Genomic DNA, 14,668 nt, shown 5'->3' with positions numbered 1-14,668 from the left:
CGGCTAGAAAAAGGCCTCATGCAGCCTCTGTTTCCAGCAGTTAGTGCATGTAGCAACAGCCAAATAAAGGTTCAATACAGAGAAAGAGAAAGAGAAGAGAAAGAGAAAAAATATAAGATAATACGATTTGCAACAAAAAAAAGCCACCACTGATGTTACAGTAGTATCACATCTTCTGTATTTTCCACTCCCCAGGTGAGCTGTGGCCACTAGTGACAGAAAACTTTGTTTTCCGATGAGGTGACTTTCAAAATGACTAATTAACTAAGGGAAATTAACTTGAGGCACTGAGAAGAAAATGAAGTAGCTTGATTGACCAGCCCCTTCAACTGCTGCAGTTTTAGAGCTGTGTCAGCAGCACTGAGGAAGTTTGGAAACTAAATTAGAAGTATTTAGTGACAGAAATGGTGCAAGCCCCAACTGATACCTTTAACCAACATCCGTTCTTAATTAGTCAGAATGATTCTCGAATGTCATAAAGTAGGACTAGATTGATTAAGACACAAGTTAAGTAAAATGGCTATAGAGTTTCTCCCATGTGATAACTTTCCTTTCCTGCACTTGCAAGAATTGTCTCATAGTATTATATGATTTCATATTTTTGGTTTCTGATAAGCCGGCACAATCCTTGCATGTCTTTTAACACAGTGTCACGACTGTTCATATGACATTTCATACACCCCTCCCCAACCCAGCATCCACCTGTAGGCTACAGGTGGATGCGTCCTACATTCCCTTGGGGTAAAGTATTATTCTCTGCTCATGCCCGGCTGTGCTGAGCTTGGAGTATTCTTGTGCAGAGCGACAAGGTTAAAGCCCACAGACCCGAATATTTTGCATTCAAAAAATAATTACATGAGTTGGCTCACTGAAATCAGTGTATGGTCATGGATGAGCGTTTTATTGCCTTGGATCCTCCTTTTATTTATAAAAAAAATAATTAGTTTACAATCATGAAATATATGGAGTGAGGAATACGAGGTAATGATTTTCATTCCAAATGGAAATATGGATTTACTTTTGGAATAAACAACCTCTATGGCATCATTCTCAAATAGGATTGAACAGTGAAAATGAAAGCCCAAGAGAGACGAAGGTAAGCCCAAGAGAAGTTTGGGATGTTTTAGTCAATTTCTACACAACAACAACACATCCCATTATGATGATCACCTTTTCTTCAGCCTTGGTTGGTTGTTTTGTTGCTGTGTTGATCTGTGATCTGGCAACATTGGATCCTTCTGAATGATACCCCAATGAGGAGTTAAGGTGCAGTAGCTCAGTCCATAGGTGACTTGGCTGAGAACCGCAGGGTCACCAGTTCGAGTCCCTGTGTGGATGAATGAATGAATGAAGCGTGGACTGGTGGCTAGAGAGGTGCCAGTTCATCTCCTGGGAACTGCTGAGGCGCTGTTTAGCAAGACACCGAACCCCCAACTGCTCGGGGCACTGGTCACTGGCAGCCCCCTCGCTCTAACATCTCTCCATTAATTGCATGTATATAGGTCCTGTCTGTGCGTGTGTGTGTTTTGGGCCTGTCTGTAACATGAATAACAATAAGTGAAAAATCAAATTCCCCCGTTGCAGGACTATTAAAGGAATTCTTCTTCTTCTTCTTCTTCTGCTTCTTTTGATAAGTTGATTGATTTATTACCACAATGTCTGAGCAGTGCAGACCTGAATTAAAGCAGAAAGAAGAATCTCACTCATACCTGGAGTAGGAAGACAGAAAGAGTAAACCTGGTTACCCTGTACTCTTAAGGGTACCGACTGAATTATGTCGGTACCACCGAGTACCGGAGCGATTCATGTTAAAACAAACCAAATTTCAGTATTATAGAGCACGTAAATGCAAGCTTCTCGATCCTCTCCACTGCATGTATGAGTGATTAGAAAAAAAAACAAAAAAACTTTTTTTTAGTTTTGCAAGTAATTCATTCACTTCAAAGATTGTCAAGAATTACACAACTTTGAAGTAGACTACCACAGACTGGCTGTTAAGAGTTTTCTGAATTTTTGGCCTCGCAGGAACACCCCGCCCCCTGACATCTAACTCAAACAATGAGTCTTTTCCCTCTGCCTCCACATCAACACCGCTCAGCCGCCGAGTTCTCTAATTCCATAGCCTCTCTATCTCCTCCATCTTCTTTTAAACTCTTGTTTAAAAATCTGTCTGTGTATGACTTCGTCTGCCTCGCCTCCCCTGCGTATTTGCCTAGACTACATCTTCATTATGAGACGGAGCCTCGCTGTCTTCCTCCTCTCTTTAACCGAGGCCTATTAGGGATTTTCCATTTTATTTATTGATTAATACATCATCAACTGGAGCTCCAGCCGCAGCCCGGGGAACAACAGAGAGTTTCCCCTGGTGTCTGCAGACTTCGTCCCAGCTGCCCACTTAAGATTCAGGACTCGCTTCGCCTGTAAGACAATGATTGCTATTATTCTTTTTCTTTTTCTTTTTTTCAAGCCACCACTGCTAGTGAGAGAGTGGCAGCATTTTTACCGTAGCTTATGTGGGAGTTTGAATTTGTGTTGTGTTGAAATTACCATGCTTCAAAAAAATGTTGGTGAAGTTGGGGCAGGGACATATCTGCAGCTTAACCTGTTTTATAGGAATAAAAAAATGATTTTTAACCTCTTTTAGTAATAAAACACCTTGCTTTTCCTTATCAAAGGTGCGGCGCTGGGAAACTGCTGGATGTTACATCAAAGCATGAAGTATTCCCCTAACCTACAAAATCAGTCTCACAACAAACAAGTAGGCAGAGAGAATGGGATCAGTGTGGCTGTGAAGAGAGGGAGGAAGAGAGAAGAAGGGAGGAGGCAAGACGGGAGAGGAGAGAAAAGAAAGTGGAGCTTTGTAGGAGAAGCTTTGTGAGGCTTTTTCCTCCCTCGCTGTCAGGCCACAGAACATTAAAGTGGAGGAGATAAATTTGCATTCTCTAAATCGCTTCTTTCTCTCACTCCTGATCACATGCTGACTGTCATGCACGTGCACTCGCACACGCATGCTCTTACATGTCACAGTTCCCTGAAGTTTTAATCCCATTATGTTTTCATCCAAAACAGGTCACAGCCAACTGTGCATCATTATATACAATAAATACTCACATATAGTGGCCATCTGGTGAAAAACCTTTTATCTTCATGTTTTAAAAAACATGAAGATAAATCAGTGCTATTGATCACTCAATCAGTGCTATTGGTCACTCTGTACATCTGTGTGGGTTTTTATTATAAAGTTTTAAATAATGAAAAGTATGTGACTCAATATTGTAAGCCCATTGGATCCTCACACTGTCAGTAAAAACCTCACATTCCTAAAAAACAGTACAAGGTTTCTGCCCGACAGCAACAATAAATGAGGGTCAACTAAATATTAGCAACACCTCTGCGTAAATCAAACATGATCACAGCCCTTGAAGTTGAATCAGCACCTCTAAAGCAGTTTCAACAACAACTAAGCACTACAGTGTATGTTTTATAAAGGCAAGGTTATACATGTATATAAGCACGGGCTGTTGGATAGCATTAATTGTACCTAAAAAACTGCCAACCAAGTTTTTTTTGGCATGATACTTCCAAAGTAAAGTGCTTTAGAACCAAGGTCACACTATTGTAACCGTCTTTCGAGCACTCTAGAGGCTCCAAGGAATCCTTCACCAGGGCCTTGATCACCAACCGTAGTTCTCATTGAGGAAGGCAGCATCGCATCACAAGAGGATGGCCAAAGACCGGTCCGTCACCAAAACCCTCGTGGCAGGAAGAGATGGTTGCTGACATGTTGCTATCCTCTTCATCGTCTGCAGACACTGTCTCAGTAGTGATGACCAGAAGCAGCAGCCGTCCAGTGTCAGTTGGAGCGGTGCGCCCGGTGTTCTGCTGGGCGACTCATCCTTGGATAATCAGTGGGAAAATCTCTGTTTGCTGAAGAGAAAAAAGATAGCAGACAGTGGTGTGTACTTTCTTATATACTGTGGGGTTTGCACGTATTCAAGTAGGCACATCCTGATTTGCTGGTTACAATTATGCAATTGCAATGGGGGAATGTGTCCCACTTGTTTGAAGAGCCTGTGAAGGTTATTACCTATAGAGTCCAGTATAGGGTGGAGCCTGTATGAGATATAACTGTTCTTATCATCCAGAAGGTGCATGTTTCTGCTGCAGAAATCTGATCAGCTGAAAGCCGCTGAGACAACAGAACATAGCATGCTGTTTTGAAATTGCCTTCCAAAAAGACTCACATGACCAAAAATCACATATAATAGTGCTTTCTGATCTGCAGCCTCTGTGCTTCACATGGATTTAAGCCATTGACATATTGAAGCCTAATGGCATAAGATTGATGACAGTGTATTCATAACCAGGATATAGCACACACACACACACACACACACACACACACACACACACACACACACACACACACACACACACACACACACACACAAGCCAACATGGGACTGTCAAGCTACATCAACCAAGTGTGGACTGTTTCTGGTCATATTAAAATAACAAAAATATGACCAACAGGGGACTTAAAAAAATGTCCACTGTGATGTAGTTGACCTAGTACACACACACACACACACACACACACACACACACACACACACACACACACACACAAACATGCACTTAAAATGTCAAACTTGATTGCCAAAGAACAAAACTAATCTGAGCAGATTTCCTAAACTACTTATGCATCAACTCGTTAATATTCAATCAAGCCAACATTTTTTATTAACAACATAGTATTATATACAGTAAGTATTGAATAATGATTTAGGTAAAACCGTTGTCAGTTATCATAAATACTAACATACAAAAATATACTCTTTTTGTTGTTCAATATTCATTTTGTTTGGCGATCGAGCAACTTAAGCAACAAAACATGAATAAATCGTGCATCATTGTCCAGAAATACCATAAACCCACCCTCCCAGTCATGGGGCTATTTATATTACAAAAATAAGTATTTTCCATTATGTCATCCAGCCATATGGTCCAGTAGACTTGCTGTATGTCTCAATACACACATGGGGTAAAAAAAAAAACATCTAAACACATATGCCTGCTCATAAAACACAGGAGGAGCAGGGCTCAGACTGTTGGAGAAGGAGGGGTCAGCATGACAACACTTCACAAGTCCCACCTCTTTGAACGTCAAACTGAGGGCCCACATGTGTCTCTGGTTCTAAATCTGGCAGGAGGGCAGGGCTGCAACTTAGAGAGTCAGGACTGGAGCTACAAGAGCGTCCACAGCAGAGCCTTGAAAAAAGAGAAAAGGGAAAGAACAAAAAAGGAGACAGCCAGGTCACAGGAGTCCACCGAGCGTCCTCCAACAGCTATAAGCCCAGGGACTTGGCCAAAAGAGGCGGGGAACAGTTTGTTATTGGAAAAGCTGACAAGGAAGCAAGGCAGTAGGGAGGGGAAAGAAAGAGAGCGGTGGCTGTCTGACTTTTGACTTTGTCATTGAAGGCCTCATGCAGCTTCTTAGCAGCAACTCAATCCCATTTTTATCCGCCTGACATACCTCGACTCTGAGCCCAGAACTGAGGGGAAGAGGGGAGGTAAAGAGAGGAATACAAAGGAAAGAGGAAGGAAAAGAGAGAGAAAGACAAGTAAACATGGTGAGTTTGGTTTCACTGCCTTGTTTGGATTGCTCATTAAGTTTTGCTGGACTCAGCTTTGAGTTCTGCTACTTTATACATATAATACAGGACCAAATTAAACCTGCAGTTCTAAACTTTAGTTTGTAGTTTGCTTGTTTCTCTTTGCAGAATTTAATTTTTTTTTCTTTTTTCCCACTTTGTGCTCACCAGCCCAGGGAGGGAAAAAAACCATTACAACCACTTTACAAATGCAGAGCCTCCCAGAGTAGTTAGATTAATTTGTTGTGAACAGAGAAGTAGGGAAGAAATGAAGCTTAGGAACTTTCTTTTCTTTTTATTTTAGAAAGGAAATTGGAAGATAAGTTATTTGATTTCCAAGGCTGCTTGCTCTAAATCCCCCCCCCCTTTTCTACAATATTTGTGTAAAAAGAGAGGGAGGAGAAGGGTGGGTGGGCTGAATGCCCCACTCCTCCATATCTGTCTCGGCAACACATTTGGTTTCAATTACTTTGTTCCTCTGGGGAACAAGCTGCTATAAATAAGTAACAAGAAGCTGAGTGTGGACAGACTGCAACCTACTGGGGTTCCACTGTAGAGGAGGAGGAGGAGGCGCATGCCTTAGCACTGACTCTGGGTCTGCTCTAGGTGGGAAGGATGAGTGGCTGGCTCAGTTGTGGTGAAGGGGCGTGTGTGTGTTGTGAGGGTCTTGTTTAGCTCCAGTTCCTGTAGCTCAGTGGATAAAATGAATACTTTAATTTGTCTCAACATATTTAAATAGGAATGTCTCAAGTCTATAGGAGCATATCTCAAGTGTATGATGCCTGCATTTTACATAATACCAAACGCTACTGTTTTCAATACCTTATCTAGAATCTAGAATCTGGAGGTTAAGCCACAAAGCTCTTGTTTTGCATTGAACAAAAGGCTATTTAGTCGTGACACAGGCAACCAAACAAGAGGTCGGGTATATACTGTAGCTCTGGATAATGTGTCAAATACGTATCTCCTCTTTGTTTGAAACATGGCTTTAAACTCTTTTAAACTCATCATCACAGATAATCTGTGGCAGTGGTCATCTTGGAGCAGACACCTGCAGCATAATCCACTAGCTATCCATTTGATGAGCATTTTCTATCTTTTGCCAAAATCTGGCTTGATTCACTGCTTCTGTTTCATTCCACATGCATAACCTGCCGAGGTCCCCAGCATCAGCATGCTTTGTGCCCTTAAGAGCACCCACCTCCTGCTCTTAATAGCTTAACATCATGTGATATAGAGTTCAATTACTTTATTTTAATTGCACTTCTAAGAACTTGTTTTTATCCCGACAGAAAGCCAATGAGCGGTGTCTCTTCAGGATACTTCTCAAACTCAAAATCGCTGCCTCAGGTTTTGCAAAGGTCTCATTATCCCGATTTTCCGGACAAGATTTTCTGCAGACCTTCGTGAGCGTGATGAGACAGAAGTCTTGACTGGCTACGCTTGATTACACTTACTGAGATGAAACAGATTTGCCCTTTTTGCTGAGGATCTTCACGAACATGAAAGTTAGAAACCAGAACTTCACACTGTGTCTTAACCAACAGGGACCGACCTCTCTCTTCATGCTTAGCTGAGTTTTAGTGGCATCCGTTGGGTGAAACACTGTACTATAGCTAAACATGTTTTCTTATTTCTACAGGATTTCACTCATTCATAAATGCTCGTAATAATTAGGTATCAGCCTCACAGATATGGGTTAGAAGGGGCCTGCTACACCTACCAGTAGGTAGGTGAAGCAGGTGGTATGGAAGTCGCATTGTGAATCCAAACAAAACAGATGTTACTTTGATAGGGTTAGTCAACAAACATGGTTAGGTTTGGGTGATAACAGTACATGGTTAGGTTTAGAAAAATATTGTGTTGGGTTAAAAAAAAAACTAAAGAACATAATGTAAGAAAGTTTATTTACTGTAAACAATCCCTGTGTCCCATGCGACAGGGGCTTAGGTGAAGCCCATGAAAGTCCTGTGTGTGTCTGACTCATCCACCACCCTGACCTTTCTCCTCGCTCTTAATGTGTTTTGTTGTATTCCTACCTACCATCAAACGTCATCATTGAGCGACACTGAATGATGATGAAATGATGAAAGTTTGTTTTTCCATTTTAAGCCTACGTAAAAACCCAAGCAATGTCCTGTTCCATCATAACACTATTTTCCCTGCAACATCAGTAACTAAAGTGGGAGTTTTGGGGGAATTGAGTACGACTACTACAGTGACTTTCAACCACGGGGTTGGGTTTCCCAAAGTGGTTGCTGGATAAATTTAAGATTTATTCAGGAAATATGAAGTGAAAAAGACACTCAATACAGTCAAACGAGTTGAATTTTTGCTTCTCTTTCGTTAGAAACAACGTTCCACAGGAAGAGATGACAGAAATAAGCAGCCACTACTGTATCTTACCAACAGCCAGTTTTTAGTCTCTGCACTTGTTTATACATTGATTACATTTGTATGAAGTGGTCTCTGCCACCAACAAACTCCTCCATTCCATTCCCTCCTACTGTGACTCAGGCATGTAACACACTGCAGCTGTCACTCCACACACAGTTATATTAGGAACAGAGTCAGCGCTACAAATATCTGCTGACCTCCCAGCCCCCAGCCCCGACTCTCTGTCTCTGTCTCTTTATGGTCTCTTTACTGTCTGTCTGCATGTAGCTTCCAACTCTCTACTGTTACCTCAATGCTGTAGCAGCATGGTTCTAGGGAAGGTCATGTGAGTCTGTTGGTTGGTCCACCATTTTGATCTGTAATATCTCAACAACTTTTGGATGGATTGCCAGTTTTGGTAGAGAAATCCATGGTCCAGAGGATGAATAATACTGGCTCTTGTGATTATGTGACTTTCCATCTTGTGCCATCCTGAGGTGGACCTTTGTTGTTGTTGTTATTTTATAGTTTAGGTTAGCCGAATAAAACCCTTCTCATTCAGTTAATTAAATCCCTGGAGATCTGAAGGCAGTAGAAAAATCATTATACTCATAAGACTGATATGTTATCACTCTCTAATCTCTTGTTTATGAGGGAGGAATTGGATTACTGTAGCTCATTAGCCCCTTTTTTTCCAATTTAAGAAGAAAAAATCAGCTGCTCATGTTTCATTTCTTATCTCATTATTATTTTTGAAGATTATGAGAGTAGCTGAAGGGTAACAGAAGGGGCCAATGGCCAATGGCTGAGCCTCTGCAGGGCTCTATATACAGTGGTGAGCTAGAGGCTACCCACCCATGTTTTATTCTTGAAAAGTGTTATGCAAGTGCTGCTTAATAATGTAACAACTTACCATGAGAGATACATTGTAATCATGAATGTAGTGGTGTTGTTTTGATATATAAACTGCCTCAAATTGTTCAATTGTTTTTCGTCATTGATGCCATTGTAACTGTTGTAAAAAATGCACAATAATGATGAAGCCTTTAGTTTTTCTTAATGTTAGAAATTAGACTGATGCACTTGTTTTTTTTAGACCCAAAATAATTAGCTTTAAGCATACTATTAATGTTGTGGAGGGAAAAAAGTAATACAAGTACTTGATTTTAGCAAAATAAATGCAGGCTGCAGCTGTGATGACTTCAGGGATCATTTTCATTTTAATGCATTGCTACTTTCATGTGAATATTTAACACTAGTTCATGACAGAACCTGTCTGTGACTCTGTAAGTCACTGATTGAGCCCGTCAATCTATTACTACAAAGTTCATATCTGCCAGTCACCACTGAGAGCTGTCTGTTGTGTGCTTTGAGTGTCTGGGGGATTTGTACTTTCCAGCACATCTTTGCAGCAGCAGTTTAGCACATTAGAGCCGCACTTCAGAAGATCAGCCTTTTTCTCCTTTGATCAACATTTAGCATCTAACCAGCAGCTCTGCAATGAGGTTTTCACTGCTCTGCTGAACAGGAGACCAGTCGGGCTATGATTATTCGCCTTTCCCTAAATGTTCCTATAAATCATTACCGTTACTCTAAAACTTCTTGCTTTTGCGGCGTGTTAAATGCTATGAAAACAAAAACATGTTACTTTTGAGACAGTGAGAGAGTATGAGGTTACTCAAAAGTAGACAGGAGCCTTTATTTTATGTGAACTCCAGACAAAGTCTAACGCATCAGGGCTGGACATAATCCGAAGTCGCCCTTTTGCACATGCAGCACACAATTGTCCATCTCAGACGCATTCTCATTTACTGAAAATGCTCCGTTTGGTTTAGGGGAGGGGTAGTACTCGGTAGAGCATGCTGGAGGCAGGACATGATGCGGATCACAACGGCCAGGGAGTTGGTTCATAATTTGACCTTTGAAAATGACCATGCTAGTTTTTCTTGTGTTAAAATTTAGCCAAAACTTTGGAGCATTATTGAACCTCCTTTCCCAACAATTATGTTGTATGTAATATGTACAATTTTTGCTTTAGTTCAGTCCGAAAACTACTGGTTTTTAATGATCTGTAAATGGTACTATGAAGTATGAAAGGTAGTTTTTGATTTAATGTTTGTGCATGATTAGTACCCCGAAGTGGTTCTGGTGTTGTTACGCAGGCTGCTGGTTGAGCATACTTGCTTCTTTTTTTATTATAATTCATATCATATTTCATATTCATTATTCTGATAATGAAACTATTTAATATACTTCTGCCAGCTACAGCAGCATTAGGGTGCGTCAGCTTTGTGCTCAGTGTCAGATTTTCATTTGCTCCCACTTTGAGTATTGCAGGCACAAGGTGTTTATGAATTAGAAATGACTGACTTTGCTTCCGGTTTCTCTCCACAAAAATTGAGCCAAAACCATACCACAGCTGTCTGTAGAAGTATACAGTACTTCTGACTATGAAACAGACCCCATGTGACTCTGATCAAGTACAACGTTCGTCTTCAGAACAGCTTTCAAGCAGTATGGCTGCCCATACAGCACTATATTTAACAGCTGGCAACATGCCTTGAGGACTCATACTTCAGTTTGCTGCAGCCATAAAACCACCCAAGCCTGGGAAATTTAAAGAATGACTCATCAGATCTTTTCATTTTTGTGCTACTGAGAATTGCAGAACATCTCTGCTTGTTAACATGGGACAAAAATAGCAGAGGGCAGTGTTACCAAAGAGGCTAGCAGTGTCAAACTGTCGTGAACTTACTTCCGATTGCAACTCGTATATTCTTCATTTGAGGTGAGTGGTTTAAATTTGAGTCATAACATCCAATGAAACAACTGGGGATGTATTGTACAGATAAAGTACTCTTCCATGCAGTGTTTCTGTTATTTTCTCCCCTTCCTGCAGACAGATGGATAGATAGAGCTGTCTCAAAGGGAAAATGAGAGGCAGATAAGTGAGAAAAGGAGGTGAAAAGTGAGGCGGTAGAAGAGAGAAGAGGAGAGGGGGATTTGCTGAGTGAGTGATAATTTGAGGATTAGACTTTCAAGCAGGAATCGAGTTGTACCGAGCCAACCTCTTCCCCTATCCGCTTGGCATGGTGCTGTAAAGTAATTTCCATGGAAATTATGACCCCCACCCGCGTTGTTTGTGGCTATTTCGTTAGATTAGAATAGCACTTAAACCCTCGAAAGCAGAGTGATTTTAGGAAGAACAGGCAAAAAGATACCACAATTACATCTGTGATATACTATATCTGTGTGTGTTTTCCACCTTCCCTTTAATGAGAACCGTCTGTAAAACTGACTGAATACCTGGGGGTCCATCCATTACAGTCTTCTTAGTCTTTATTTTCCTTTAAAGTTAAAAGCAGCTATCAGGCAGGTCAATTAAGAGGGAAAGTTCCTTTTTACCGTGACGGACTGGCAGAACCTGTTGTCTTTTCAGTCCATTACATCATCCCCAGACATGGGCTAAACTCAGAGATTTCAGGTTTCAGGTTTTAAATGGACAGTGAACAAACAAAAAAATACAATACAAAAAGAAGGGAATCGATACTTGAAGTTGGAAAATAAGTTTTTTGTTGATTGAGGTGTTGAGTGTGTGTCTTTACTCAAAGGGGCTTAGAAATAGCTTTTCTATTACCTTGTTGATTGTGCACAGTGTGAGTTCTCTGATTGGAACCACACATTTCAAACATTAAAATTACGTACATACCAAAGCTAAATCTCTCTAAGAGGCAACCATCAGCCTCTCCAATCCTTATTAAAGCTGGGAGGATTTAATGTTTGCAAACAACCTTGCATGTACTTTTTTTTTACTCTTCCAACAAAACTGCTGCTCATGAGACATGAACACGAACTGAAAGGACCTGGTTGGTTGTTGACACCCAGATGGATGTGTGTTTGATGGAAATGAGATTGTTCTGGCGGTTTCAATCTGCTAATGGATGCTGTTGCTCACAGTGTGAACATGAAGTCAAGGTTTGGGTCCAAGTTTGAGCAGCAGTTTTTTTCTACAATTCAGAATGTTTGCTATAAAAAACATTTCCTCTGTGCTTTACATAATATAAATATGTATTGGAAGTGAAAGATTTACTCACATACTCACATCAACTCCAATTTTGATTGCAATATTTAATACATAAACATAACTGATTTGGTGATTTGGGAGTTGAAATTCTTCATCATCAAGATTAAGTGGACTAAATTTAGCTTTAGCTTTAGGCATATCCCTTCCTATCATGGGATGACAGAACCCACGGATTCATCTTCGCCCTAACGAGATTCTGAAGTCCTGCTTATCGCAACCCCATCACCAGGCATGAATTTAAATTTTGGATGTTTCTGCAACACGCAAAATTAAAACCATGGATTATGTCCATGACAATGTTGTCATTTATTTTATTTTTTTTCCAATTCAAATATACCACACTGTTGTGACGAAAAGAGCTGAGCCGAAAGGCAAAGCTCTCGATCTACCGGTCAATCTTCGTTCCTACCCTCACCTATGGTCATGAAAGCTGGGTCATGATCGCAAGAACGAGGTCACAGTTACAAGCGGCCGAAATGGGTTTTCTCAGGAGGGTGGCTGGAGTCTCCCTTAGATATAGGTTGAGAAGTTCAGCCATCCTTGAGGAACTCGGAGTAGAGCCGTTGCTCCTTGGTGTTGGAAGGAGCCAGTTGAGGTGGTTCAGGATCATCTAGTAAGGATGAACCCTGGGCGCCTCCTTCGGAAGTGTTCCAGGCAAGTCCAGCTGGGAGGAGGCCTCGGGGAAGACCCAGGACCAGGTGGAGAGATTATATCTCCACACTGTCCTGGGAACACCTCGGGATCCCCCATTTAGAGCTGGTTAATGTGGCCCGAGAAAAGGGAAGTTTGGGGCCCCCTGCTAAAGCTGCTGCCCCCACGACCTGACCCCGGAAAAGAGGTTGAAGATGAGATGAGATTAGAAGAAATTCAAATATGCTTCATTTGCAGGACAGATCAGAAACCTATAGTGCCAGAGTAGTCCAGAAAAATCATTTTGACAGATGATTAGCAATTAATATTCAATGATGTGCAAACATCAACAATTGTATCAAATACAATATAATAAAGGCATTATATAACAATAGCATGGTCAGCTTTAATACTTTTACCCAACATGGACATAAACTCAGGGTGGATGGATGCACAAAGTGCAGGACTAAGATAGCTGGTTTTGGTCAAAGACTGGGGAAAAAAACACATGCTTTCTCATGTTTAAAGTCACTGCTGGTGTTTTCAGCATTTAACCCAGACCATATTGTTTAGGCTTCAAGGTTATGGTCTCTTTTTTCTTCACTTTTTTCTATAACACAGAGATATATCTTTCTTTCGTCTATCTCTTCATCTCTGTCTTTGTCGTTTTCATTTAGTCTCTTGGCTTCTTCCATGCACACACTCTCCTCTCCCTGCCTTCCCTTTTTTATATTCTTGGAATTCTTTTTCTCAGTTTTTCTCTTTCTGTCTCTATCACTTCTGTCTCTCATTTCTCTGTTTTTACTCTGTAAACTCATTTGTCCTTTTCTTTTTTTTTACTCCGTCATATCTCTAAGAAAGTACAACATGACCAATCAGCACGTACCACAAAAACTGTTCTTTATAGTAGTACTCTAAATAGTCCGAGACTTTAAAATGATGCAGTGCTGTGAATACCAATGAATGTTCAGTATGCACTAGAGAAGATGGACAACTTCAGTAGAGCACCTATATTAATTATGCTATAAATGAATGCAGTAAATACCACATATGTTAACCATCTGGTAATGTTTGCAGTGCAGAGAAGTCAAAGCCACCATTAGTCAGCTTTTGTACGGCCCAAAAAAATGATGAAAATAGGTTTAATCCAAAATAAAAGTACATTTTACATGATCAATCCGGATGCACAGACAAGAAAAAGGAGACATTATGGATGTTTACCTAACGTGGACTACAAATAGCCACATAGTATCATGAATTGCATCCTATCACACCTCCCTATAATATTTATGTAGAAAAGGAAGAATATGTCAGCGGGGCATCATTTGTCAATCCCTAGAGCTGCTCTTAGTCACTTAAACATAAACACATATCCTGGGCAGTTGGTTTCATGACTGATGCTGGCAGTCTTCCTGTCTGCCTGCTTTAAACAAAAAAGGCAATTACAGAAATACTTTATTTTTCCTGTCATTTATTATGACATTTGATTCACCAAGCAGATCTATCTAGTAATGTGTACCATGCGCAGTTCATTCTTTAATTCATTTAAGCAGTTTCTTATGTACAATTATGTATGGTAAAATGTTTGGACCAGAGCGTTTCATAGTACCTGCTTATTTAAATGTGGTTTCACCAACACCAACAGAGCTGCACAGCCCACCTCTGTTTCTAAGTGTTTGACTTCTGCACACCAACTTCCTGTCCAACCTTGACCTACAGTCCATGCCATAGTTGTGCGCTCACACAGTGGAGTGTATTATGTGTAATGGCTCTTTAAAAGCAACACTTTGGGTGCAAATCAGTGGTGTAGCTAATCTGGTTGAAATATGTTATGGCCTGACTCTTCATATTCCTTTTGCCCTTTTGTAGGCAAAGTTGCCTCGTCCTCAAAGCTCAGGCTATTCTGACATGCACAAAGTTGATT

The 14,668-nt window shown here is 40.7% G+C and overlaps 1 protein-coding gene across 1 annotated transcript in view; it reads left to right on the top strand.

Moving 5' to 3' along the window:
• The first annotated feature begins 5,317 nt into the window (after positions 1-5,317).
• The window catches only part of sgcd (sarcoglycan, delta (dystrophin-associated glycoprotein)), a 121,946-nt gene continuing 112,595 nt past the window's right edge, over positions 5,318-14,668 (top strand). The window contains exon 1 of the mRNA XM_083926828.1: positions 5,318-5,633. Within this exon, the coding sequence (XP_083782954.1) occupies positions 5,631-5,633 (3 nt within the window). The 5' untranslated portion in view covers positions 5,318-5,630. The remainder of the gene's footprint in view (positions 5,634-14,668) is intronic.

This window comes from Echiichthys vipera (assembly GCF_963691815.1).
Source record: "Echiichthys vipera genome assembly, chromosome: 14".
NCBI lineage: Eukaryota > Metazoa > Chordata > Actinopteri > Perciformes > Trachinidae > Echiichthys > Echiichthys vipera.
Note: the sequence above shows the minus strand (reverse complement) of the source record. Positions and strands in the feature narration are given on the sequence as shown.